At 43.4% G+C, this 26396-nt stretch overlaps 1 protein-coding gene and 1 pseudogene across 1 annotated transcript; both read right to left on the reverse strand.

The window, feature by feature from the left end:
- Positions 1-4241: 4241 nt before the first annotated feature.
- LOC123149989 (agamous-like MADS-box protein AGL80) lies at positions 4242-4952 on the reverse strand. Its single transcript, XM_044569785.1, has one exon. The coding sequence runs from the start codon at positions 4950-4952 to the stop codon at positions 4242-4244; it is 711 nt and encodes a 236-aa protein (XP_044425720.1).
- A 4541-nt stretch (positions 4953-9493) lies between these two features.
- Positions 9494-26396, reverse strand: part of LOC123153957 (uncharacterized) — a 32964-nt pseudogene continuing 16061 nt past the window's right edge.

The following is a 26396-nucleotide window of genomic DNA, read 5'->3' on the forward strand; positions in this document are numbered from 1 at the left end:
CTATGCATAGTATGCTTGCGATCAATTCTAAAAAAACTCCGTTCAGTGTCTCAACTTTTGAACTAGACATACCGCATGCTCAGGATGTTACAAATTTATTTCACCCTCATGAGCTAACGCCTTTGAAATGGCCTATATATGTTGCATCTATTTTCGCTTTGCTCTATGATGTGTTTCAGGTAAATGAAAGCCGAGGACGGCTTTGTTTTCAAGAAAGGGAGGATGATGTGGGCATAGACACCATAGATACTTCTACAAATATTACACGAGACATTTTTCAGGTAATTTTGGTTGTTAATTCTATAATATTATATTATATTATCAGAGGCAAAAATACTACACGTTTTTATTTCTTTTGTAGAATTATTGAAGGCATTTGCGAAATAAATATGAAGATGAGAGATTGTGTTGGAGATTACATGATGCATACAAGTGCACAGTCAACCAAAGTCCTCCGTGCATGCATCAGGAAGGAGGAGGCAGCTTTGTTTGCGTCAATCACACACATGTGTGTACACAAGCCGGTGCAAAGGAGCCAGTGATACAAGGATCAATTAGTGGGCCTGTACATCAAGTTGGGCCACGTCTTGTCAACCAAATCAGACGTCAGGTCTTTCCGAGCAATCGTATCCGGCCTCTGTACGAGCCCTACGTCCGCGCACCAACACACAAGGCAGCCGCCGCTCTTTAATAAATAGCTAGTCTGGGTTAGGGTTTAGGCTGGGGTTTTGTTTAGAGAAGTTTAGCTATTGCTACTTTTATTTGTCTTCGCTCGTAGCGGCTAGTGCGACCGTCAAGACATCCTATCGGAACCCCATCTTGTGAGATTAATCCCATCTAGCATATTCGCAATTTTGAGATTGCTTGGCTATTATTTTCTTGCATTTTCTTCGATTTGCTTACAGGAAAAATCCTTCGTGGATAGGTCGATCGCGCTGTTGGCTCGGTCGATAACGCCGTGGAGTTGGTTCAGCGATTGCCGTGGATATCAGTCGTGTACGGTTCTTCCTGTACGGTTGGTAGCCGGATCGTGAGGGTCAAGTCCCACCCAAAATCGTAGTTATCCTCTCTCATCGAAAGATCAGGTCCCAGTTCACATCATTTACTGTCATCGCTACCTCACCGGTGGTGACACATCTAGAAGTACACGAACTAGAGATGAGACAATGAGAAACAGAGGCGCGCTGGAGCACACACAGTTGGGTTTCAGGCAACCAATGCCTTCTTTCTTTCTTTATTTTTTCACTGATTTTCGCGTACCTGCAACAGACATCCCTGTTTTTTTAAGTACTTACTATCGGTTATTACATGGCCAACTCACGACTACATAGTGAACTCACAGACAAATTCGCTGAACCAAGACCTTAATTGCAGTCATGAAATTAAGTGAAAAAACCCAGAAGTTTGCATAAGTTTTAGTGAAAAAAATAAAATTCGCATAAGTTTTACTAAAAAACATGAAGTTTGCATAAGTGTATTTATTTGTCCAGCAGATACATGGCAATTGTAATTTTACATGAGCATTTTCATACCGTCCTTATCTACAGTTGAGTTAATATGTTTTCCTGATATAACTCTTGGACCACATACATGAGAAGCAAAAAATGCATGTTGATTATGATGATGACGAATGTATTTTATTTCATTATTGCACTCTACATTACATACTACGCACGATCACTTTGGTAGAGGTGACGAGTTCGCATCATACAGAGAGACCAACCATGTTTCTCCGAATATCTTGAATCATGATCCTTATGACTTCATCTCTACTACTTATAAGAAGTATATTTTTTCATTTGACTATTTCCTGACTTGAGAGGTAAGATATGTTTTATCCACTAGAGTTGCTAAAATTGGAAGCATGTCTGCAATTTTTTTCTTTCTAAACCGGCATTTGTTGGCCTTTTTTTGTCACTGTTATTCTTACAAGTGGTAGCCTACGCATGTTGAAGACCATTTCCAAATTATTTATCTTCGTATCATTATTACTACAAACTGAGAGGATATTTTTTATATTGTCAAAATTTTAGAATGTTGAGCCCTTAAAGAAATGTGTAGTACTCAAGTAACTGTTCCAAGTTGTCGTATTAATGCTTTTGTCTTATAATAATAATTCTTGAATGGAGTTTGTTGGCACTGAAACGGTTCCTTAGCTTGTCCTAAGTGACATTTTCATGTGTATACTTGCATAAATGTGTGCATATGGAGAATTATGATAGATCTTCTAAATAATTTTGAGTTTTATACATTGGGAACACTGGGTGGTCTTTTAATACAGGAGACATGTTGATTAAGGAGAAACTATATTTCAAATTGTTTGTACGAGTAGGGAATAAGAGATTGTGTATTTTATAGGGAAAATGCAAATTTATGAATAAATTATCATGTATTAAGTTTAGTATAGTGTGTTAATCCAAATAGACGTGTATTGCACGTACACATTTATTAGTTCAAATAGACGTGCGTTGCACGTGCACACTTACTAGTCAGATAAAAAAAGGAATGAGCCTGGCTCAAAATTTTGCTCCCTTTGCGGATGTTTGGAAAACACTAACCATATCCTCTTCCGCTGTCCTCTGGCCAGGCTTTTCTAGAGTTGTTGTGGTGAATGGATGGGCGCCTCCTGGGCCCCAAATAGCTTTGGCAAGCTGTAGGCCCAGGCGTAGTCTCTTTTCGGGCAATCCAAGAGGTTGTTCTAGTTCGGTTTCTCTGCCATGTGTTGAACCCAATGGACTATCCAGAATAAATTTACCACCGAACAGGTGTTCCCTAACAGAGTTGTTGACTGCATCTTCAATTTTTCTATCTTTTTGCAGCAGTGGAAATCTCTAATTAAAGATGGCGACATGGCGGTTGTGGAGCTCCTCATTTCTCGCATTCATGCCTCGGCTGCTAATCTTCTGGCTGGGTCCCAGGTTCCTCCACAGTACTTGGTGCTTACCATGGTTGTCATTATGTTTCTTCTTCTTCCGAGTGCTCCCTCCTTAGTTAGCTTTGCGCCTGCATGCCTTGTTGCCGGCTGTGGCTTGTTGCTACATTCTGTTTAGCTTGTGCTGGTGTAACCTTGGTCTTTTTTGTAAAAAAAAAGCAGTGAAAATCCGATAAAAGGTCTGTTACGAAAATCTTGAGAGAGAAAATTGACCTTGTTCACACCGCAATACATCATGGAAATAGCTCATAATCTCAAACTTATATGCTGAAGGAGGACGATGAGGACTGATGGAAAGGAGAGATGCGTAGAAACTCCTGGACATAGGCGCTCTGGGAGCCTCAGGGAAGCCATAGGATCGCACCGAGAACGAGTCAAGATTTCAGCTACCACCAACATGAAGGCGAGCGAGGTCACCATGTCTCCTTGTCACCTTGGATCGACAACGATGTCGTCATGATGAGCAAATGTCCTCTTGTGGGTCTAAAGAACAAAGGACGGTCTGAAAAACAGAGAACATGACTTTGACTAAGGAGAGCACAACGGAGGATGGTCTGAAGCACAGAGAACATGCGTACAACTAAGGAGAGGACAGTATAGAGCATGGCTATTTCTGATGTTTGCGTGTAGCAAGCTGTCACCATGTAATTAAGTCACAAAACGTAACTAATTCACAAAAATTTATCCAGGCAAATATTAATCATCCATCACATTTAGCTGGCTCTAGGAGAACAAATCTTCAACTTGTTTCATTCCCAAAAAAGCATACACTAAAAATAGCATGAAATTAAAAAGCAATTGTCTAGCACGTAGGTGGTGCAACTATGCCTGAGAAAACAAGGTGCTGACCGACGATTTCCCGACTGTCTACTATACTACAATAAGTTTTGCCCGGCTCCAGTGAGGGAGGGACGATGATAGCAACGTTCCTTCAGCTCGCTTCAGTGTTTGTAGTCGTCACTAGGTGGTTTACGAATCTGGATGTGATCTTTTTATTTCTGGTATTTGTTGTAGAATCATGATTGATGATGAATAGATTGGAAGTTTTTCCAAAAAAAAGGCACCAAACACAAAAAAAGGTGCAACTCAAGATTTACGACCAACTAAACAATAGAGATATCAACTGAATAACAATTTCAATGATTACATTGGAATTAAATATGATTGATTTGGCTCAAAGAACACAATGAATACAATGAAGCTCATAGACGAATATAAGAATTTCAAGAAATTAACTGAATGTCTCTTCCTAACCACCAAAACTAAATAAAAATGAGATGAGATCGGCCCATGTAGTTGGCTTCCTGGCTTACATGGGAGGGAAAGGACTAGAACCGAACCCCATATCAAAGGACTGCATCTGCATCATATCGCAGCTAGAGAATTTGGCGTCGGCATAGCCACTGTAGACCAGGGTGTCGAGGTCCCCTCCGGAGCTCACCATGTCAGGCAGGCCCTCCTGCTGCTGAGGTGGTGCCGGATACAACAAGGGAGACCCCATGTCAATGATGTCAGTGGTGACACATAGAGCTCGTGGCGGTGCCTGTGAATGGATTTTTGCCATGCGTTCACTGATGCTATTGAGAAGCATGTCCACCTTGTAGCCAACTCTGGTGAGCTCCTCGATGGTGTGGCCAACGAGGCCTGAGTGATCCCCATCCATGGTTTTGTGAAGGAGGTACCTGATCTCGCCGTCCTCGCACTCGCGGCGGGTCTTGTCGACCTGGTCCCGGACCTTGTTAATGCGCTTGGTGATGAAGCCCTGCTGGTTCATCACCTCCTTGCACTGCCCCAACTCCGGCATGCTTTTGAATTGTTTCAGGATACCCACCGCCTCGGCCTGGGAAGGGAACACCTTGGGCGCCACCTTGCCCTCGTTGTACACCAGTACGCAGGTCTTAGCATCGCACAAGATGGCTAGTTCGTCCGCCTTCTTCATCAGGCCCTTGAGGCGCTTCTTGAATCTATGGTGCCGGGTCGAGTCATGGGGGATGTATTGGAGGGTCATGTTGCGAGCCATTGCTGGCAAGAGGATAAAACCAGTGAAGGAAAAGAAAGTTGCTGGTTTCGGCGAGGGAGGAGGGGTGGATTTATAGTGGAGGGATCACCGTGATTTGGTAAGAGTTTATTGTGACAGGTACAAAGAAGATTGCCGTATTTAGTACTTGTGAACGCGATCGAATATCTAGCAGACCTTTGACACGACCTTAATTGTGCCCATCTGTAAATTTGTCATCAATTTAAACCTACTTACTTGGACAAGATAGCACGTTACCGTTCCCCCATATGACGGGAGCGAGACATATCATACCCGCGCTAATGGTTTCCCTGCAATGTGTCCGCCACGCTGGTACGCTTCATGCACGACACAATGACAACTTTCTAAGCCCATCAAGCCGTGCAAATGAATGGAACGAACACAAGCCTTGCTCCTATCGGTCAGGCCCATAAAGACACTAATTTTGTAGGAAACAAGTAAAAATAGTCACACAAAAACCACATCGCTGAAGGAACAAAGAAAGCTCGGAGGGAAAATAAAAAATGAAACATGCTAGAATCCTATTGCACTAACTATCATACTACTAAGATTTTCAAAGTATTCCACCAACCGGCTAACCAACAAACGAGGCCAGAAAATACATGAAAAAGAAAGAATCCATTCATCTATCAAAAGGTTGCTATGTTTGATTAGTTGTGGTTGACTAAGATGAGATATAGACAAAACAAGATACATTGCCATGCTTTGTGCGCCACAAAAGAACATACTCCCTCCGTACCGAAATACTTGTAGTTGGTGAAAACTAGTACAAGTTCCCCCAACTACAAAATTTCGGTACAGAGGGAGTAGAAAACAAATACAAAAATGACCCACCTGTGATATTATCTCCCAAAGACAAAATCTGACTCAAAGGGCATTTGGTCTAGTGGTATGATTCTCGCTTACGGTGCGAGAGGTCCTGATTTCAATTCTCTCAATGCCCCTCTTTTTTTTCCCTTTAATTTTTTCCCATTTTTACACATATAGCGGAATTTCTTTCATGTAGCTAGCCGGCGAATTATAGATGACATGAAATCAATCTGTGTGAAGTAGCGTTGCATTCAGAGATATAGTCCAATGCCGGAATCATCTTCTTCCTTGGAGCTTAGTTTACCCACTGCGATCTCCGATGAACCAAGGCGGGCGGCATGGCTGCGGTCTGTCAAGACAGCTAGCTCCAACAAAAAATTCCCTTTTTCAAGGGCCTTTTCCCCCCTCAATTGTAAATAGTTCATCAACGTCTCATCAAGTCACACCTTGACTTCCAGTAGAGTTAAACATCTGTCTGATAAATAAATAAATAAATAAACGACCACACGATCTTCATAAGCATCATCGGGGCTCGATCATGTGGCAGTAATTAATACTTCCAGCAACGCAGAATGACCAACAATATTATTAATGTCTAGTGCAGAAGCATATCAAGGAACCTGGAAAAATAGGGCGAACGCCTTATGAATCACACTAAGGGCTAGTTAATGATTCCATTCCATGAGAAGAAGAAGAAATCATCAAGCAAAACCACAGTCTGAAAGAGTAAACCAGCTCAGATAAATACCCACGAAGAGCATAAAAAAACTTCAGGCCCACTGGTCTTTTCAGTCACCATGGCATAGCAACCAGCGATGTATACCCCATTAGAAAAAAAAACACCTTATATATCATTCAAATGCTTCACCTTCACTAATGCCGTTGCCTAGGCACAAACATATATAACTTGGAAAAGCGACTGACACAAAAAAGGAAGGGATTACAATAGTACGACAGTTTAGATGAGCCGCAACAGGTGCGTAGTTGTTTATCGACTTGGAAAAAGTTATCACTTTGGTACAAGAATTCGGAATAGATAAAATGGACAGCACTAACTCGTTTTGGTAATCCACAAAATATCATGCTTGTCCACTTCACAGCAATACCCATGCCATGAATATGTCATTGACAGACTTACAATAGATCGATACAAGCAGAGCAAGATGGACAGAGGAAAAAGGCCCCCATTAAATAAGCTTATTATAGAGGTACCTTCTGGAATGCCCATCACCAATGCCACAAACATAATTAGTCAGTATTTTGATGAAAAACAATTGATACAGGAAGGAATGGATTATAGGACAGTTTAGATTCAGAAACTACACTTGGGAAAAGTTAGTTGCTTCGGTACCAGATTAGGAGTAGATAAGCAAAAAATTACACCGAACTAGCAAATACATGGCATTCATATGTGCTCACAACAATACCTTCGGAAATTTTCATGTACTATTCATAAGTTTCCAACTTATACTACGTCTATCTACGTAAGAATACCAACTTATGCGCATGACTGCTAGACAAGGACAATGCCCTTGAGTGATATTGTCCTTAAAGAGTTCATCCAGAAACAATTGAAGCGACATGCAATAAAATGATCATTTAAATCTCATGGATTAGTTGAGTTTCATGTGATTCATCTATTGAACACAGAAGCTGCAAATGCTCTATAATCTATTTAAGACGCGCCTCTACGTACACTCTGTGCACATTAGACTGGACTTTGTGGGTCAGTATGAATATTTTTGCGGACCTCTGATGAGGTGTTATCATTGATGGCACACAACGGGAACTTGGAACCACATCCGCTGCGGAACCCGTGCCTCCAAGAGGGACGAAGGATTATCAAGATGGAGGTGATGATGGTGGCAGCAAGCAAAGCAAAGTCAAGCTAACAGAGGAGCAGAATGCACGCATGGAGGCTAACCGGCTCAAGGCGCTGGAGAGGGCGGCAGCAGCCTGAGAACATGCTCCAAGTGCTAATAGAGAAGTTTGTAAAAGTTGCTAGAAAAGCCTGGAAAGTTTAGAACAGCTGGCAGATTTGTGAACCTTGAAAGGAGTAGAATAGCTGGTATCAACCGCCTTTTTATGGCTCCTGTTTTCAGCCTTTTGAACATGGAAAGGAAGGTTTCTGGAATATCCAAGAATATTGATAGAGGACCTGATGCTCTCAACTCAATTTGACAACAACCAGCCATCATTTGCACAAAATTACTCTGCTATGAGGAACCTCAAGCTCTGAAAATTGTCTGCTAGCCATCATTTGCACAAAACATCCAGAAACTGCAAGGGGTTACATATGAACTCATCAGAAGCATCCTAATCAGAGAAATAACAAATTCATTCACTCATGCAGATAAAAGCATCAACTTGCTGACAGCATATCCTGCTTACATTCAGTGTTCATCTAGACTAAGGACATGGAATAAAAGGGGGGACATAAACCGAAGTCTTCCAGCACAAACATCAGTACATAATATAAACCGGAGTCTTAGACCTCAGTGTTGGTCAAACTCAACTTGCTGACATCATATCCTGCTTACTCCCTCCGGTCCTTTTTACTCTGCACATTGGATTTGTCGAAAGTCAAACTTTACTAAGTTTGACCAAATTTATATTAAAAATTATTAGCATCTATAATATCTAATAAATATAATATGAAAATATATTCCAAGATGAATCTAATGATATTGGTGTTGTTATGTGAATGTCTACAATTTTTTATATAAACTTGGTCAAAGTTGGATGAGATTGACTTTGGACAAACCTAATATGCAGAGTAAAAAGGACCGGAGGGAGTACATTCATACTAATACAGATATCAAACCACATCAGCACAATCTTGAACATCCGCCCAAGCAAGACCAAAACGAGTAGCAAGCAAGCTCAGATCTGCAGACATGTATTTAATCAGAAAAATTAAGTTGATGCAATGGGAAATTTCCCTATCCAAACTTCTTAGGAAGGAGGCACGTGCTAAACTGCGGAGTACACCATAACTTAGGAAGAAGGCTCCCAAGCTGCTCATTTTGCAGTTTGGAAGCAATATACACAAAAATTGGCACACCATAACAGGTGAATCCTATCTGTTCTTGGAAACAGAACATGGTAAATAAGGAGTGCTCACAAATATTAGATTCAGAGCCTTCAAACATCAACTTACAGGTTATGCAACATTCTTGTTTTGAACATCTTCGTTCAACTGATGCAAGCGTGAATGCCATTTCCTCTCCTAAGATATGGAGCAATAAAAACTAGCTGTCGAAACTAGTGTGTAATCTTTCTTTTCAGTTAGCATTCTCAATCACATACATGAGAGCTAAAACATGCATGCAGAATCAAACCATGAACTGACTACTTGTCCTAGCTAGTTTGACAAGGTAGTCAAGCCCAATAGAACAATAATTAACTTTCTATATAACCATGGGAGTAGAATTTTGAAGCAACTGCAGTTGATGCAATGGGAATCTTTCCTATCTGCAAAATTACAGAGTAAAATATAGCTTAAGAACATATTGCTGTGCAAAAGCTTATTCGTGCTTCCCAAGAATCCTATAGCCATCTTATTGCAGTAAAGCAAGATAAATAAAAAATAGCAGACCATAACATGTGAACTCTATGCTCTTGAAAATACAGAGTACTCATATAAGCTTATAAGACCATCGATTGGCCACCTCTCCTAGCTAGTTTGACGTGGTAGTCAAGCCCAATAGAACAATAATTAATTCTCTATATAACCATGCGAATAGAGCAAGCATAGCCTGCACCCAATGGCAACATAAACTGAAATAATTAGGCTTACCGGTTGATCAGATAGTTGGTTCCGATAACAGCGGTGGGAAGCTAAAGTATGGGAGGGCACGTCTAGGATTGAAGGTATTCTCCATCTTTGTGCAGACTTTGGTAATATCATAAGTCTTGACCTCCATTGAGTAGCAATCCACATTCCCAACATGAATACCTTCTGGAGCGCCTCGGAAGAACAAGAATCCCTCGGCTGCACGCATTGTGCAAATGGAATGATACTGCCCAGGAAGCTGTGTGATCTTCTCTAGCTTCCACTGCTGCGAACTATTCTTCAGAGAGGTATGGTAGAGGGCAAAGGATCCATGTTGACCGACAAGGGAAAACATCTCAAGGGCTCCTTCTCGGCCCATCACAACGGCATTTGCGACGATGACCAAAGCTCTGGTCAGGCAGATCGCTGAGCTCCAGATGGTAGCCAGTGAGAAGGTCGACAGTTGAGAACCTCAAAGTGCGCGTGTCCAACACCATCAAATGGTCACTCCAGCCATAAGGCTGTGTCCAGTAGAAGCAGCAGCGCACGCAGTCAAAATAGGACATGCGTTCCAACGAAGGTGAAGTGGGAGGCTCGACCATAGACCATCGGATGGTTGTGGACGGGAGCACAAAGAGGACAAGCTTCGTCATGTATCTTGCTATGCATATCACCTTGAAGGGCTGTTCCTCGCCTTCGTCGGTGGTGTTGGGAGCAAGCACAGCCTGGAAATCCCAAAGGCACTCCTGCGGCTGGGCGGCGAGGTCCTCGGGTATGGTTGGAAGCAAGACGTATCTGCTGGACAGGGGGTCACAGACGGCGAGGTGGAAGTCGGCAGCATTGCGGCGCTCCCGTTTGGTCTGCTGGAATTTTGTGTATTTTGGGCCAGCTCAATAGCAGTTTCAGAAATTCCTAATAAATCCTAAAGGCCCATGTAGCCCATTTGTGCAAGACAAGAGGTGGAACTGAAGTTTAGTCCCACATTGCTAGTTTAGAGGGAGTTGGACCTCTTTATAAGGGAGGTTCTTTCCCCAAAACAAGAGGGACATCCACGCGCGCTCCTCCTCCGCTGCGCAGCTGAGCCGAGCCGTTACTTACCTTACCTCTGTTAGATCGCATGACTAGTTTTATCCCCGTTATATTAGTCATGCTTTATCTAATATTGAAACAGGCTGCTCTCTTGAGTGTTCTTGGTGAGAACATAGTTGATGCTTATACGTCAATTGATAATGGAAAAGATATGTGGGACGCACTCGAGATGACTGAAGAGCGCTCCGTGGTTGAGCAAGCTTACTGAAGCATAAGAGGTAGGAGTTTTCTGTTCCGGATCTCATTGGTACTCTTGATGTGGAAGAAAAGGCGAGAGCAAAGGACATACGTGCTCGAGGTATTGAGGGAGGATCTAGTGCCAATCTGGTACAAAAGAAGAACTTCCAGCCCCACAAAGTTCAAGAACAAGGGCAAGTTTGATGGTAAAGCAAAGTTTGATGGGAAGAACAAGGTTGTGCAGCACATGAACTTCAAGAAGAAGAATGACAAGAAGAAAGGTGTTTGTCATGTGTTTGGAGATCCTGATCATTGGGCTACTAGTTGCCCTAATCGCTATGACAAGCATCATCTTGGAAAAGGCAGCAAGACCGCTAATGTAGTCATTGGAGACACTGACATGAAGGATGTTGGGTATGGTATATTTCCCACTATTCTTTCAGTGTGTCATTCTTCTGATTGGTTAATTGACACGGGTGCTAATGTGCATTTATGCGGTGATATTCCCATGTTTCCGTCTTATCAGACCGCAGGCACTTCCACCATGCTGATGGTCAACGATTCAAGTGCTTTTGTTCGTGGTGTTGGCACGGTCGATCTGAAGTTTACTTTAGGGAAGATCGTGCGGCTGAAGAACGTGCATTATGTCCCCTCCGTCAATAAAAATCTTGTTAGCAGATCTCTTCTATGTAGAGATGGCTACAAGCTTGTCTTTGAGTCGAATAAATTTGTAATATCCAAGTATGGAACCTTTGTTGGTAAAGGCTATGAGTCAGGAGGCCTGTTTCGTTTATCCTTATCAGACGTTTGCAATAAAGTTGTTAATTATGTTCGCAATAATAGTGAATCAAATGTGTGGCATTCACGTCTCTCTCATGTTAACTTTGGTTGCATGTCGCGATTAGCAAAGTTGAACTTAATCCCTAGTTTCACCACTGTCAAGGGATCTAAGTGTCAAGTGTGTGTGCAAGCTAAGCAACCTCGTAAGTCTCACACGATTGCGGAAACGAGAAATCTTGCACCACTAGAACCCCTGTTCAAGAATTCATCCGATTAACGAGTTAACTTGCCGATTAATCTCTACTCATAGGGTCACCGAGTAGTCGATAAACCAAAAAATCGTCTGATTAATTGATTAAATGGCCGATTAACTTGCCGATTAGCCGATTAATCCCCTACTTGCTAGCCAACCGAGCAGCTACCAGTTAACGATTTCCTCAACAATGACTAGAACTCATACATTCAGATCTATGTGAAATGAATGGTGTTTTGACAAAAGGTGGAAAGAAATATTTCATGACGTTAATTGACGACTCCACTAGATACTGCCGTGTGTATCTTATGAAATCTAAGGATGAGGCTTTGATCTTTTTCAAGATCTATAAAGCTGAAGTGGAAAACCAACTTGATCGGAAAATCAAGAGGCTTAGGTCCGACCGTGGTGGAGAGTATTTTTCCAATGAATTTGATGCTTTTTGTGCGGAACATGGTATAATCCATGAGAGGATGCCTCCCTATTCACCTCAGTCAAATGGGGTGGCCGAAAGAAAGAATCGTACTCTAATTGATTTGGTTAACGCCATGTTAGACACATCGGGTCTCTCCAAGGCATGGTGGGGGGAGGCGATATTGACTGCATGTCATGTCCTAAACCGAGTTCCCACAAAGAACAAAGAGTTAATTCCATTCGAGGAATGGGAGAAGAAAAGATTAAAGCTCTCTTATCTATGAACCTGGGGTTGTTTGGCGAAAGTCAATGTGCCGATTCCAAAGAAGCGCAAGCTTGGACCAAAGATCGTGGATTGTGTTTTCCTGGGATATGATTTTCATAGCATTGGTTATATATTCTTGGTTGTAAAATCTGACGTACTTGACATGCATGTCGGTACGATCATGGAGTCGAATGATGCGACTTTCTTTGAAGATATCTTTCCCATGAAGGATATGGCTACCTCATCTAATTAGGAGATGCCTAGTTCATTGAATCAGAAACCAGTTACAATTACTGAACCTGCCATTTTGATGGAACACTTTGAAAATCATGTGGAGGAGATCAATGAAGTTCCTACTAGGAGCAACAGAGGACTGCCAAGTCCTTTGATGATGATTTTCTTGTGTATCTCATAGATGACACTCCCAGTTCTATTTCAGAGGCCTATGCATCTGAAGATGCTGACTACTAGAAGGAAGCGGTTCGTAGCGAGATGGATTCCATCTTGGCGAATGAAACTGGGGAGATAACTGATCGTCCTTATGGGTGCAAACCTATAGGATGCAAATGGGTATTCAAGAAGAAGCTTAGGCCTGATGGTACTATTAAAAAGTACAATTCTCGGCTCGTGGCTAATGGTTATACCCAAAAGGAAGGTGAAGACTTCTTCGATACTTACTCACCTGTGGCTCGACTGACCACTATTCGAGTTCTACTTTCACTAGCTGCCTCACATGGTCTTCTCGTTCATCAAATGGATGTTAAGACAGCTTTCCTAAATGGAGAGTTGGACGAGGAAATCTATATGGAACAACCAAATGGGTTTGTACAAGATGGTCAGGAAGGAAAAGTGTGCAAGTTGTTGAAGTCTTTGTATGGATTGAAGCAAGCACCTAGACCGTGGCATGAGAAGTTTGAAAGAACTTTAACTGACAGCTTTCCTAAATGGAGAGTTGGACGAGGAAATCTATATCGAACAACCTAATGGGTTTGTACAAGATGGTCAGGAAGGAAAAGTGTGCAAGTTGCTGAAGTCTTTGTATGGATTCAAGCAAGCACCTAGACCGTGGCATGAGAAGTTTGAAAGAACTTTAACTGCTGCAGGCTTTGTTGTGAACGAAGCTGACAAATGTGTGTACTATCACCATGGTGGGGGCGAGGGAGTTATCCTTTTCTTGTATGTTGATGACATACTGATTTTCGGAACAAATCTGAAGGTTATTAAGGAGGTCAAGGATTTCCTATCTCGTTGTTTTGAGATGAAGGATTTAGGAGTGGCTGGTGTCATTCTAAACATCAAGTTGTTGAGAGACGATGATGGTGGGATTACATTGCTTCAATCTCACTATGTGGAAAAGATCTTGAGTCGCTTTGGCTACAGTGACTGCAAGCCCTCTCCAACACCATATAATGCTAGTGTGTTGCTTCGAAAGAATCAAAGAATTGCTAGAGACCAATTGAAATATTCTCAGATTATTGGCTCGCTTATGTATTTAACCATTGCTACAAGACCTGACATCTCTTTTGCTGTTAGCAAACTGAGCCGGTTTGTCTCAAAACCAGGAGATGTGCATTGGAAAGCTCTAGAGAGAGTTTTGCGTTATTTGAAAGGCACTGCGAATTATGGAATTCACTACACTGGGCACCCAAAGGTGCTTGAAGAGTATAGTGACTCAAACTAGATCTCAGATGCTGATGAGATAAAGGTCACGAGCGGATATGTATTAACTCATGAAGGTGGCGCTGTTTCTTGAAAGTCTTGCAAGCAAACCATATTAACGAGGTCAACAATGGAAGCAGAACTCACAATACTAGATACAACTACGGTCGAAGCAGATTGGCTTCGTCGGCTCTTGAGTGACTTGCCGGTTGTTGAGAAACCTTTACCGGGTATCCTTATGAACTGCGACAATCAAACTGTGATCACGAAAGTGAGCAGCTCAAAGGATAACATGAAGTCATCAAGACACGTTCAGAGAAGGTTAAAGTCTGTCAGAAAAATGAGAAACTCTGGAGTTATTGCATTGAATTATATCCAAATGTCTAAAAATCTGGCAGATCCTTTTACTAAGGGTTTATCACGTAATGTGATAGATAATGCATTGACGGAGATGGGTATGACCCACAATATGAGTTGTTCACAGTGGTAACCTATTCTTTGTGATCGGAGATCCCGTGAATTAGATGTGGAAGACAAAGTGTTGGTCAATTGGGAGGAGAGTACCCTTACTGTTAAAAATACCACTCCATGAAGATGCAATACTCTCCTAAATCTGCATGGCAAGTTGATGTATATCTTAATGTGTTCTAAGTGGCTCATTGAAGCAGAGATGTTGTCCTGCCGAATATCTTTTGAAGAACGCACCTATATGAGTCTGATTGTTAAACATCACAATCTATGAGAGTACGGTTCTCTCTAGTAAACTCATGAAAGGTCTTGGAGTATGATGCATAAGCTCCACCCGCAGGGAAGACCCACGGTAGCCACGTATCGTTCAAGGCTTTGTGTGAAGCTAGATTCGTGGAAAACTTGCAGTTCAAGGCCCGGTCCACTGTTCAAGTTGCTTACTAGTGTAGCATAGAGTTCTAGGTGGAAGTTCAACTTAACAGTCTCCACTGTAGTACCGGTATATAAAACAGTGTTTTGGAACCAAAGGCAAATTTTGTGTGCCTCTAGATATTGTGGGGGATTGCTGGAATTTTGTCTATTTTGGGCCAGCCCAATAGCAGTTTCAGAAATTCCTAATAAATCCTAGAGGCCCATGCAGCCCATTCGTGCAAGGCAAGAGTTGGAACTAAAGTTTAGTCTCACATTCCTAGTTTAGAGGGAGTTGGACCTCTTTATAAGGGAGGTTCTTTCCCCACATGTATGAGCATGAGAACAAGAGGGACATCCACGCGCGCTCCTCCTCCGCCGCCCGCCATGCCTCGTCATAACGCGCCGCGGGTTGCGGGAATGAGCCGAGCCGATGTGTAAATTTTTGCCACGCACGATGGGTATACGAACGGTCACACAGGAGCTGAAACATTTTTGCTGTAGTGGAGATTGAATACGAACGGAGCACCTCTTCGCCTGCTGCTTGTTCGCTTCGTCTTCCTTTGTTGCTTCACCTCCCGTCGTATCATCTTCGCCTCTCTCTCCTGTGCCTATCACTACAAAAAAATACACTTCCGTGATGATACGTGTTTGTCAAAGTAGGTCACTTTTTTGCCATGCATGTACATCCATGACAAATTTATGACAGAATCAAGATAGTCATACATGTGATGTCGTACAAGTGTTCCATGACATTACCAAAATTATCAGCACAGAAGTGTCCACTTCCGTGTAAATAAATCGCGCGTCACAATAGTGCTTTCATCAAGGGTGACCGACACGTGGCATCCACCGTAACGGAACGCTGTTAAGCTATCGGGTCGGGTTTTGGATCCGATAACCCGTTAACATCCCTGATCAATGGGGATTTTCCACGTGTAAAATCATTATTGGCTAGAGGAAACACGTGTCGGCTCATCGTTGGGACAGATGTCATCCACTCACTGGACAGAAGGCGCCTATGATACGTCGACACGTGACACGGCCCAACAGTGGCCCATTCCTGTGAAAAGGCCGGCTCATTTGACTTGGTCAAAAGCTGGCGGGCCGGCCCATGGAAAGCCTGTTAACGGCCTGTTCGCATATAGCCCATTTACAGCCCGCTAACCCAAGGCCCGTTACACCCTATCTGAATTAGGCCCAGTAGCGTCATCTGGACCGTCCAATATGATTCCAGCCCATTTTCACTTCTGGACCATGTATAGCCCATGACGTCTTTCGGCCCATATGAGGCCCTTTGTAACTCTTGGCCCATTAGCGGCCCGTGCTGAAAGTGGCCCGTAATGAACAGTGTATTACTTTACACCTATTAATGGCCCGTGGTGAAACTGGCCCGTAATGAACAGTGTATCACTTTATACCCATTAACGACCCATTATTCTGTTGGGCCGTTTCCAGCCCAAGTTAACTTTCGGCCTTCTGAGGGCCCATTTATTCTTGGGCTCATTTGCAGCATTCGGTTACTTACGGCCCGTTACTGTCATTTTCTGTTTGTGGGCCAAATTCAGCCCGTCGTTACAGTCGGCCCATTTGTGGACTGTTAGTCTGTTGGGCCATTTTCTTAGCATCACCAAATACGGCCTATTAACGGCCCGTTATGGTCAACCCATAAAACGTACAATTTCCATTAAAGGCCCGTCTACGGCCCATTAAAGGCCCGTACAAGACCCATAAATGAGCCGGCGGCCCATGGATCCTACGAGACGTACAAGGCCCATGGATCCTACGAGACATAGAAGGCCCATGGATCCTACGAGACGTAGAAGGCCCATAGATCCTACGAGGCGTAGAAGGCCCATGGATACGACGGCCTGTGAAGGGCCATGGTCGGGCGAATTGGCCCCCGTTTGAACGATATAGCATATTCAAAGAATTATCCTACTCAATACTATCACCTCTAAAAAGCCTACACTATTACAACAAAGAGATCAAGGCATAGAAAGGTAGAATAATCCTACACTATACAATAAAGAAATTACAGCCGATTATACCCACTGGGCAGTATGGTTCGGCACAGGTGATAATAAAGCATACACAAACGGCAAATTACATACACTGGGCAAATACAGCTCATACATCATGGACGCGCATCAACTTAACTCCATTTGAACTATAATCTCTTCAGAAAATAGGATTGGCCGGATTCAGATAGCACAAATTTCAGTTTGCAAAATCTCTAATTCCTTCATGGTTACCTCAGTGTCTTGTTTCATTTTTTTGACTCCTGCATCTAATACCTGCATGTCCAGTCTCAACTTGTTGATTATACGTTGACAATCATGTACACATTGTCTTGCCACCTCTAGTTGATGCTCGAGAACATCATCACATTCCAATTCCAATCCATAATCATTCGGTAACGGCCATGCCGCACTGCTCGCAGATCTTTGTGTTGATGTCACTTCATCCTGAAATGTTTCTGTAAGTACACATGACTAGGGCAAAAATATAGTTACAACAGTGAAGCGAACAAGACACTATTTTGTACTACATGGCAAAACAAGACTAACAATAATGTTACACGTCACTTTCAAAAAAAATGTTACACGTCATGAGCATAAGCAGGTGATATTTTAAAAATTATAAAAAAGATAGTATGTGCAGCCTGCATAAGAAATCCCTCTTAGCTCACCAGAGGAGCATGATGTTGGGGCCCAATCGAAAATACAGACAAGTTACAAATTTAGATAGCACGTTGCGTATAAGTAAGCAAGCAGTTGACCATTCTGTGCCTTAATTAAAGTCTTAGGGGGCATAATGAAAAGCAGAGGGTTTCATACAAACATACTACAGCAGGCAAAACTATGCAATCATTAGCGTAGTATAAACTAGATTGTGAGCCTCATGCAATAATAGTTGGTTAATAGACTTCAAAGCTTCATGCACACTTCGGCAGAGTAGTTAAATGGTAAGGCCTTTAATTATGTCAACTAATAGTGATACAAGTACCGAACATCACGCATGATTATTTGGGCATCTCATTAACTGAGGACAAATAAAGCAATTGAAAAGAGAAAATTAACTATGCCTGAAACAAACAAGGAATTGAACTGTTGAGTTGCATACAGTGACTTACCTTAGCAGGTTGAAGAGGCTCAGTGCAGCTCCTACTTCTCTTGCAAGGCTCCTTCCTAACATCTTATACTTGGAAATCCTCAATCTTATCTTCATTGCACCCCCTCTGCAAGGTGACACAAACTAGTTACTCGTCTCCTTGGAAGATAAATATGCATACTTTCTAGTCTGTGAACACAAAAGGATGAGATTATAACAAAAAAACACCACCTAATTATGTCAACTAGTTACTCGTCTCCTTGGAAGATAAATATGCATACTTTCCTAACATACTTGCCTACTGTAATGTACAACCAAACCTTTATGTCACCTATGAGTTAGACAAGGCCCCACCACAGCAGCCCTTAGTGTTTAAATCGTTGACAAGATCTGTTAGAGTTTTAGGTCAAGAACAACAAGTAATCAAAGCAAACAGTCCTAGTATGGCTGGCTGATGCAAACAAGCAATTGAACAGATGTGTGAGCAAATCTTACATATCAGGAAAAGAAGCAAAGAAGGAGGCTTAAAGACCATCACTTGACTGACTAGATTTAAGGGGCATTTAAACATCATGTGCAACGTATGAACTAACATAAACATTGCATATTCCAGATTCTACAATGGAATGCACATGTATTAGGTTATGCCATGTATGATGATGCCTAAATGTGCAGATAGCAGGTAGGAGTGATTCATCATTGCACGCACAATTGAATTGCAGGTTAAGGGCCAGTTCAATTCCGCCTTTTCAGGGCATATTGTCAAAATAAGCCATAAAAGATGTAAAGAAGTCATTTTTTAGTTATGGGCTTGGGCTTAACTAATTTCGCTTTGGAGGGGGGTGTTTCAGGTAGAACCTCACTAAAAATTGAAGGGAAGGGGAATAGTGAAATGACTCTGTTGTCTTCCTATATTACACTCAAAATGCAACTGCTGACGCCCGTGTCACACCTGACCCTCAAGTAAAAACAAACACACAAGCATTCATTGCCTTGCCCGCTTGCATCTCCTCTCCCCTTTCCCTCTACCTCGATCCCCTGCCTGCAGCACTAGGGTTCCTCCAGCGAGCCATCGCCACTGGAGCACTACATCTTGTACTTTTTCATTGTGTAACCCTATCTGCAAGTTGACACGGCTAATTTCAGACATCTCTACATGATACTACATTGCATACCCCTTGCGCATATTTAGACCACCAATTAACGATTGTGTGCGTACCATAAACTAGCCATCACTCTGTATGCTGGACTAGCAGGCACTCTAAGGGAGCCTAATGTAGTGCACTGGAATTCCTACATGCCACCTACGATTTTGTGTAATGTACTGCCCCTGTTCCTAAATATATGTCTTTGTAGAGATTCCAGTATGGACCACATACAGATGTATATAGATGCATTTTCGAGTGTAGATTCACTCATTTTGCTCCGTATGTAGCCTATAGTGGAATCTCTAGAAAGACTTATATTTAGGAACGGAGGTAGAAGGTAGTATCATGTATGACATCTACATATCTAATTTAGCAGCCAGTAGTAGAAATCATTGTCTGCACAAAGGGATTACTGGTCGAAAATCCTAGCAAAGCACGCTGGCAGGCATAGAACAATACAAGAGAGAGAGAGAGAGAGAGATGCGCTTACAAGATCATAGCAATGCCTCAGTCCAGGATCTTGGTTGGCCAAGCTGTTAGATCTAGAAGAAATATCGTCCTTGTAGTTTTTGCCAGCTGCATAACAGATAACAGCGACCGGTTAGTATATTTGAAGTACATCGGGCAGGTGATGCTGGACGGGTTTAAAGGTGACAAGTACCTAGGCCGTGGCGGGTGCTTGGCATCTCTCCAGACTGTGGGAATTAGGTTAGAAACATTGAGGATGATGACGCTGCGCTGGCTGTCGGGGTCCGGTAAGGAGATCTAGAACCGTCGAGTAGGGTGTTTGTGGAGCGGCTCCGGTAGGGTGGACTACGGTGTGGGCGAATCGGATCTATGGCCGTGGACGAGGGCGTAGGTGAAGCTGCTCCGGTGGTTGGGTTAAGGATGGTGTCGACGATGCGGATCTGCGACCGTGGACGGGGCGTCAGAAGCTGCTCCGGTGGTTGGGTTAAGGGTGGTGTCGACGATGCGGATCTGCGGCCGTGGATGGGGCGTCAGAAGCTGCTCTGGTAGGTTGGATGAGGGTGCGAGGAAGAAGATCTGAGGCCGTGGACTTGTGAGTTGGCAAAGCGGCCCCGGTAGGGTTGAGAATGGTATAGGCAAAGCTACTCCGGTAGGGTTGAGGAAGGTGTCGGCGACGGGGGCGTCGGTGGGGCGGCTCCGGGGGGTGTGGACGAAGAGTCTCCGGTGGGGAGTACGAATGAGCCGTTGCAGATGCGCGGCGGTTCATGAGAGTATCGGCGAAGTAGATCCGGCGCCGTGGACAAGGCCAGCACTGAATGGGCTGTGGTATAATGGTGGATGGGCAGTATACTTGTTTCTAGGGGAGGTGGGAGGGGTAGATGCGGCCGCAGAAGCAGATCCGGCGAGGTGGACACTGCTGGCAGTGAATGGGCTATGGTACGCCGGTGGATGAGCAGTCTAGGGTTTCGAGAGGGGAGGGGAGAAAGGGCGATGAAGTACGGACGGCGTGATGTAAGATGCTCTGGTGCTGTGGAGTTGGTCGTTTTGCGGGAGGGGGAGAGGAAATGGGGGTGCCGTGTAGTGGGGGAACCGGAAGTTACCAAAGCAGCCCCGACCTATCATGTAGATGAGGGCGGTATTGTAACTGTTGGTCTCCGTGCACCAAGGACAAAAGGGGGATTTCACATGCTAAAGACTAAGGTGGCGGAAATTTAAGAAGGAGGCGGGAGATTTTGCCGCCCATGGGATCATTCATATCCAGTTTCAACTAATTTTGGACCGTGCTAGCGGGAAGGTCATGCTAGACTGTGTACACGGGGCACGCGTCAGCAGTTAATAACTGGTGTGAAGTCCACCCCAGAAAAAAGACAATAACTCAGGATGATGCGCCGATAACTTGGACGTTCACACGGGCGCGGCCAATCGTACGGGTGTAGTGGCGCGTTCACAAAAAAGGATCAAACGCTCAGCCTATGTACTTCTCGTGTAAATAGAAAATTTAGTGCCATTGGTTATTTACTTTAAACATAATGCATTGACGTGTTAGTGTAGAGGCGCACAAAAAGAAATGGATATTGTAGTCAGCTACTTAAAAGTGTTACCTCATATGATTACATAGCCTCCATTTCATAAATTGCGTACCTGTTGAATTCATATATGAATATTACATATATTACTTCAAAATAGAAACTTAAATCATCCAAGACTAATGAATTTGAATGCAAGAGTAACAATGGTGCATGTTCATGATAGCTACATTGGTTGTTTGAAGAAACATCACTGTAACTTTGGCATGCACAACTAAAAAGGCTTATTTAAATAGAAAAAAATGTGATATGTGAGTGTCCAATCTTTATAGCGTTGAATCGATATTGTACCTTTGGCCACGATACGAAGTAGATATTGACTTATGTTCAAGCGATGCACGTCCACGATCGCTTGATAGTGATACGTGAATGAATTGTGCAATCTCTCTCACACGCATACATATCTCATTTCCCTGTTGGCATCAGAATCACACACGCGCACTTTGTGTATTTCTCTCCCTCCGTCAGGGTTAAATTCGTCTTTCTACCCCGTCCTACAAGTCTATCACACAGAAACACACACGCTCTCTATGTCTAACACGCCCACCCCTTTAATTCCGCCCACCCACAACCACTAATGTCTCTCACACATATGCTATCTACCTATCCCTTAATATAGCTAGATATGTGTCACACAAACTCCTTCTCCCTACTAGCAAGATGCCCATGCGTTGCACGGAACATCAAGATGCATTTGTATGAGAAGTTTATCTTGTGGGAGAAAAGGATGAACGAGGGAATGCCTTATTTGCAAATGCGGAGAGGGGTGTGGGTATCTTTTTGAAAAATTGCCATAGTTTCCTTCCTGTCCGTCGGATATAAATTGGATGGCCTATATTGCAGGATGGCAGGAACACCATCATCACCAACTCTGTTTTTTATAAGAGTAGAGATATGTGAGTGTCACTGCCCCCCCCCCCACACACACACCCACACTTCCCAACACCGAAGGAGTAGGGTGACACCTCGATCTTGATACTAATCTATCGACTAGCTTCTCTCTCGAACATACACACACACACACTACCCGACATCGAAGGAGTAGGGTGGCACATCGATCTTGATAATAATCTATCTACTCCTCTTTCAAACACACACACACACACACACACACACACACACACTCGCTAGTTGTGCCTCTGTGCCTACCGCGCACACTCTCGATACGTCTTTCTCTCCCCCCCCAACAATGACAGCAGAAGGGTGACAACTCCATCTGATCATAATCTGTCAATTGATTTCTCTCTCAAACATTGTGTCTCAGTGCCTCGCTCGGTAGCCCCCTCGATATGTAGACTTCTCACGTGCGCACAGCTGTAGTGACGATGACGTTGAACCCAGTGTGCCTTGTTTTTACCGGCCTCATGTGATAGTTTTCACCCTGTTTTTTGTTAATTAACAAGGCAAATTTTTCTTTGTTACTACTACTGAATCTAAAATCATTCGGGGCAGACATAAAATATGTCACTTCAACCCAATTATCGCAGCAACTATTTTAAAAGAAATAAGCTAGCTGCCCGTGCGTTGCACGGAACATCAAGATGCATTTGTATGAGTAGTTTATCTTGTGAGAGAAAAGGTTGAACGAGGGAAGGCCTTATTTGCGAACATGGAGAGACGTGTAGGTAATTTTTTGCAAAATTGCCATAGTTTCTTTCCTATCCGTTAGATATAAATCCGACGGCCTATATTGCAGGATGGCACGCACACCATCATCACCAACTCTATTTTCTACTCCCTCCGCCCGCAAATACTTGTCATCAAAATGGATAAAAAGAGATGTATCTAAAACTAAAATACGTCTAGATACATTTCCTTTTATCCATTTTGATGACAAGTATTTCCGGACGGAGGGAGTATTTGTCTTCTTAGAGATTTCAACAAGTGACTATGACCGGACCTTACCAACATACTCAAAAAGTTAGTCTATAATTTTGATGTTACCCTCTTTTCTTGGCAGTGCAGTGCCATCTGGATACCTCATAAATAAATAAAGTACTACATGATACTAATATATGATACATGGCGCAGGAGTGCTAAGTATTATTAATATAGTTTTGCTAGAACTCATCTGGATGAGATATAATTTGGTCTCATTCATCTTTTATAGCCATTGGATGTGATGCTATATAAGATGTGTGTGTGCTGACGTGGGTTGTATTTGTTCTTGTTCAACAAACTGACCACTGCATGTCATGTTTGATAGTCTCAAGTCTTTAAAAGCATACAAGCCCCACATCTCTTCTTGGTTGATTCCTCTATTTATGTCAAAAAATAAGAAACAACGTGAGAGTTAATGCACCACGCCTATGTGTTTACTATTTGGTTTTCGTAGGATGACTTAATACTCACCTAGACGGAGGGAGTATTCGATTTGACAGCGGGCGGCGCAGTTCCCGATATGGCTTTAATGCAGACAAGGGAGGGAGTAGCGGTTCCCGATATGTTGAACGGCCAATGCATCCTCATTCAATTAATGCATGAGGGAAGTAATGGGAGGAGGTCCGGGAAAAGAGGCTGCACGATGTGAATGCAACACAGTTTGCCTCATTGCCCTCATATAAAGGCGCCCCTCCATTTCAATGCACCTACCACATCGTACGCACCTAAGCATTTGCCTAAGCACCTACACTAAGCGCAAAAGAGCTCACTCCAGACCCATGGCGGCGATGCTCATGAGCGGCCAGCGGCTGCACCAGATGGTCCATGACGCCGGCCTGCGGCATGGCGCCGAGGATCGTCTCCAGACGGTGTTGGAGACCGACTGGTGGATGGCCGCCTTCGACGCTAACTACGACTCTCAGTTGGACCAGATGATCGTTGCCACCAGCAACAAGTTCACCGTCCTCAAGAAGCTCGCAGACGACATCGCCGTACTCCTCCAGCCCGCGCGCGCCTGGGCTCCTCATTGCCTGCCACCCTAATCGGCATCCATGGAGGAACCTCTTTCAAGCACTAGTGGCCCTGCGACTGCCCGCCGATGCCACGAAGAATGCCCACCTGGAGGTCGCGCTCGCCGCGAGGCGCCTCGCCCTGCAAGAATTTGTCGACCTACACATCCACATGTACGAGGAAATCATGTACATAGGTATCTACAAGGCCAGTGAGGAGCTACGACATTGGTCTTCCTCAACCGGCTGGAAGCCTTGGATGCCTTTGCTGAGAAGCACCTCGACCTCGCCACAAAAGCCGCCGCTCCTTAGCCGCCGGTAGGTGGCCCGGCGCACTAAGTTGAGGAGGAGGAGGTCGTACGTTCATGGATCCATCTTTCTTCTTGCCTTCTGTAACCACCACTGCGATTGCATCATCGTGGCGTTAATTCTCATTGTGATGTTGCATTCTCGTTCCAGTCAATACCGACATGTGCGATCCCTTTGCTTAATTATATGCATCACTGTAACTAGTACTCCATCCGTAAATTTATAAGTTGTGCTTACCTTTTCCATCAACTTCGTGCAACACGCGGGCATCTTGCTAGAAACACTAGAATATGTCTATATAATCCGTATGTGATAGTCCATTTAAAATCTCAAAAAAGACAAATATTTAGGTACGGAGGGAGTAATATATTAGGAGTATATCAAAACAATAGTGATTTCTTTCAAGTTTGTGAACAAATACTACTACTCTACTACTTTGGATCCATCGCAACGCACGGGCACATTGCTGGTAAAAGGAAAAGGCCTGCCGCGTTCGCGTCGCACCCCCACATGCCCGGGAATCGGGAGTACAACACGGCCCGTCCGGCACGACACATAGTTTAGGGAAGGCGTATTGCCTAGCATTTTTACTTTCATATGGGACCGCCGTTGAGCAAACCGAGACCCCACCCGCCGCCGGGTTGGAAAACAGAAACGAGGGGAAGATCTAGCTGTAGCACGGAAGCCAAGAAATTTGGTGTCAGACGGGGCTCATTGATAGAGGAGGAGCATTCCGTACTAGTACTACTCCTACTAGTACCAAGTTTGTACTCCTAATACTATATTACTAGTACTACCACTATACAACTAGTAGGTACGTGCACGGCACAACATCGTAGGAACAAAAAATGGGAAGATCTTGTTTTGGGTGATTTATCTTTTTTTCAATCAACGTAGTATGAATAATATGATGTGGGGGGCACCCATGAAGCTTATGTGTCTTGGTTGCATGGCTACGGGAGGTTAGAGAAAAATAAATAGATAATGTGTTTAGAGTGCACTCCACTAAATAGATATATATACTTTGGATCCATTGCAACGGACCGGCACATCTATATCTATATCCCCTATATAGTGTGTGAAAAACTTTGAAAGTTGGTCATTGGATGAAGCCAATCCGACGGTACAAAGATGGCAAATCCGAGCACTACTGGCCGTTGGATATCATCCACCAGATTCTGACACATGTATAATCTAGAAGACTCCATGGTTGAACTTAATTCATGACTAAGGGCCTCTTTGATTCATAGGATTGCAAAAACACAAGAACAGGAAAAAAGTAGGATTGGAATGGCATGTTCATTGGATCCGTATAGGATTCGAGTTTGTTTGATTGTGTCACATGAAAAACAAAGGATTTCTTTCAAGAGGTTGGAGTGCATGTTAGAATTCCTGTGAAACGTAGTACAAATGAATCCTTAGGAAAATATTCTACATGATTCAATCCTACGAATCAAACGACCAACGTAGGAAAAATTCCTAAGGATTCTAATCCTTCAAAGATCCTATGAAAATCCTTTGAATCAAACAGACCCTAACTTTGCCACAACTAAGCTTAGGCAAAGTTATTAGTTCTTCAAAACGATAGAAACAAGTTGGCAAGCCTAAGGGAATCTTGCCACATTTTGTGTGTGTATGTCATGTGGGGCCTTAGTGTGGCTTGCCTAAGGTGTGGCTTGAATCAAACACTCGCCTAAGTTAATAAACTTTCATAACCTTACATTCCACCAAATTTTGCCACATGTTAGAATCCAGAAAGCTCCACATGTAGAAGCATAATGCACAAACCACCAGAATCTCATGCGTGCAATG

The sequence above is a fragment of the Triticum aestivum genome, chromosome 7A (genome assembly GCF_018294505.1).
Source record: "Triticum aestivum cultivar Chinese Spring chromosome 7A, IWGSC CS RefSeq v2.1, whole genome shotgun sequence".
Classification (NCBI taxonomy): domain Eukaryota; kingdom Viridiplantae; phylum Streptophyta; class Magnoliopsida; order Poales; family Poaceae; genus Triticum; species Triticum aestivum.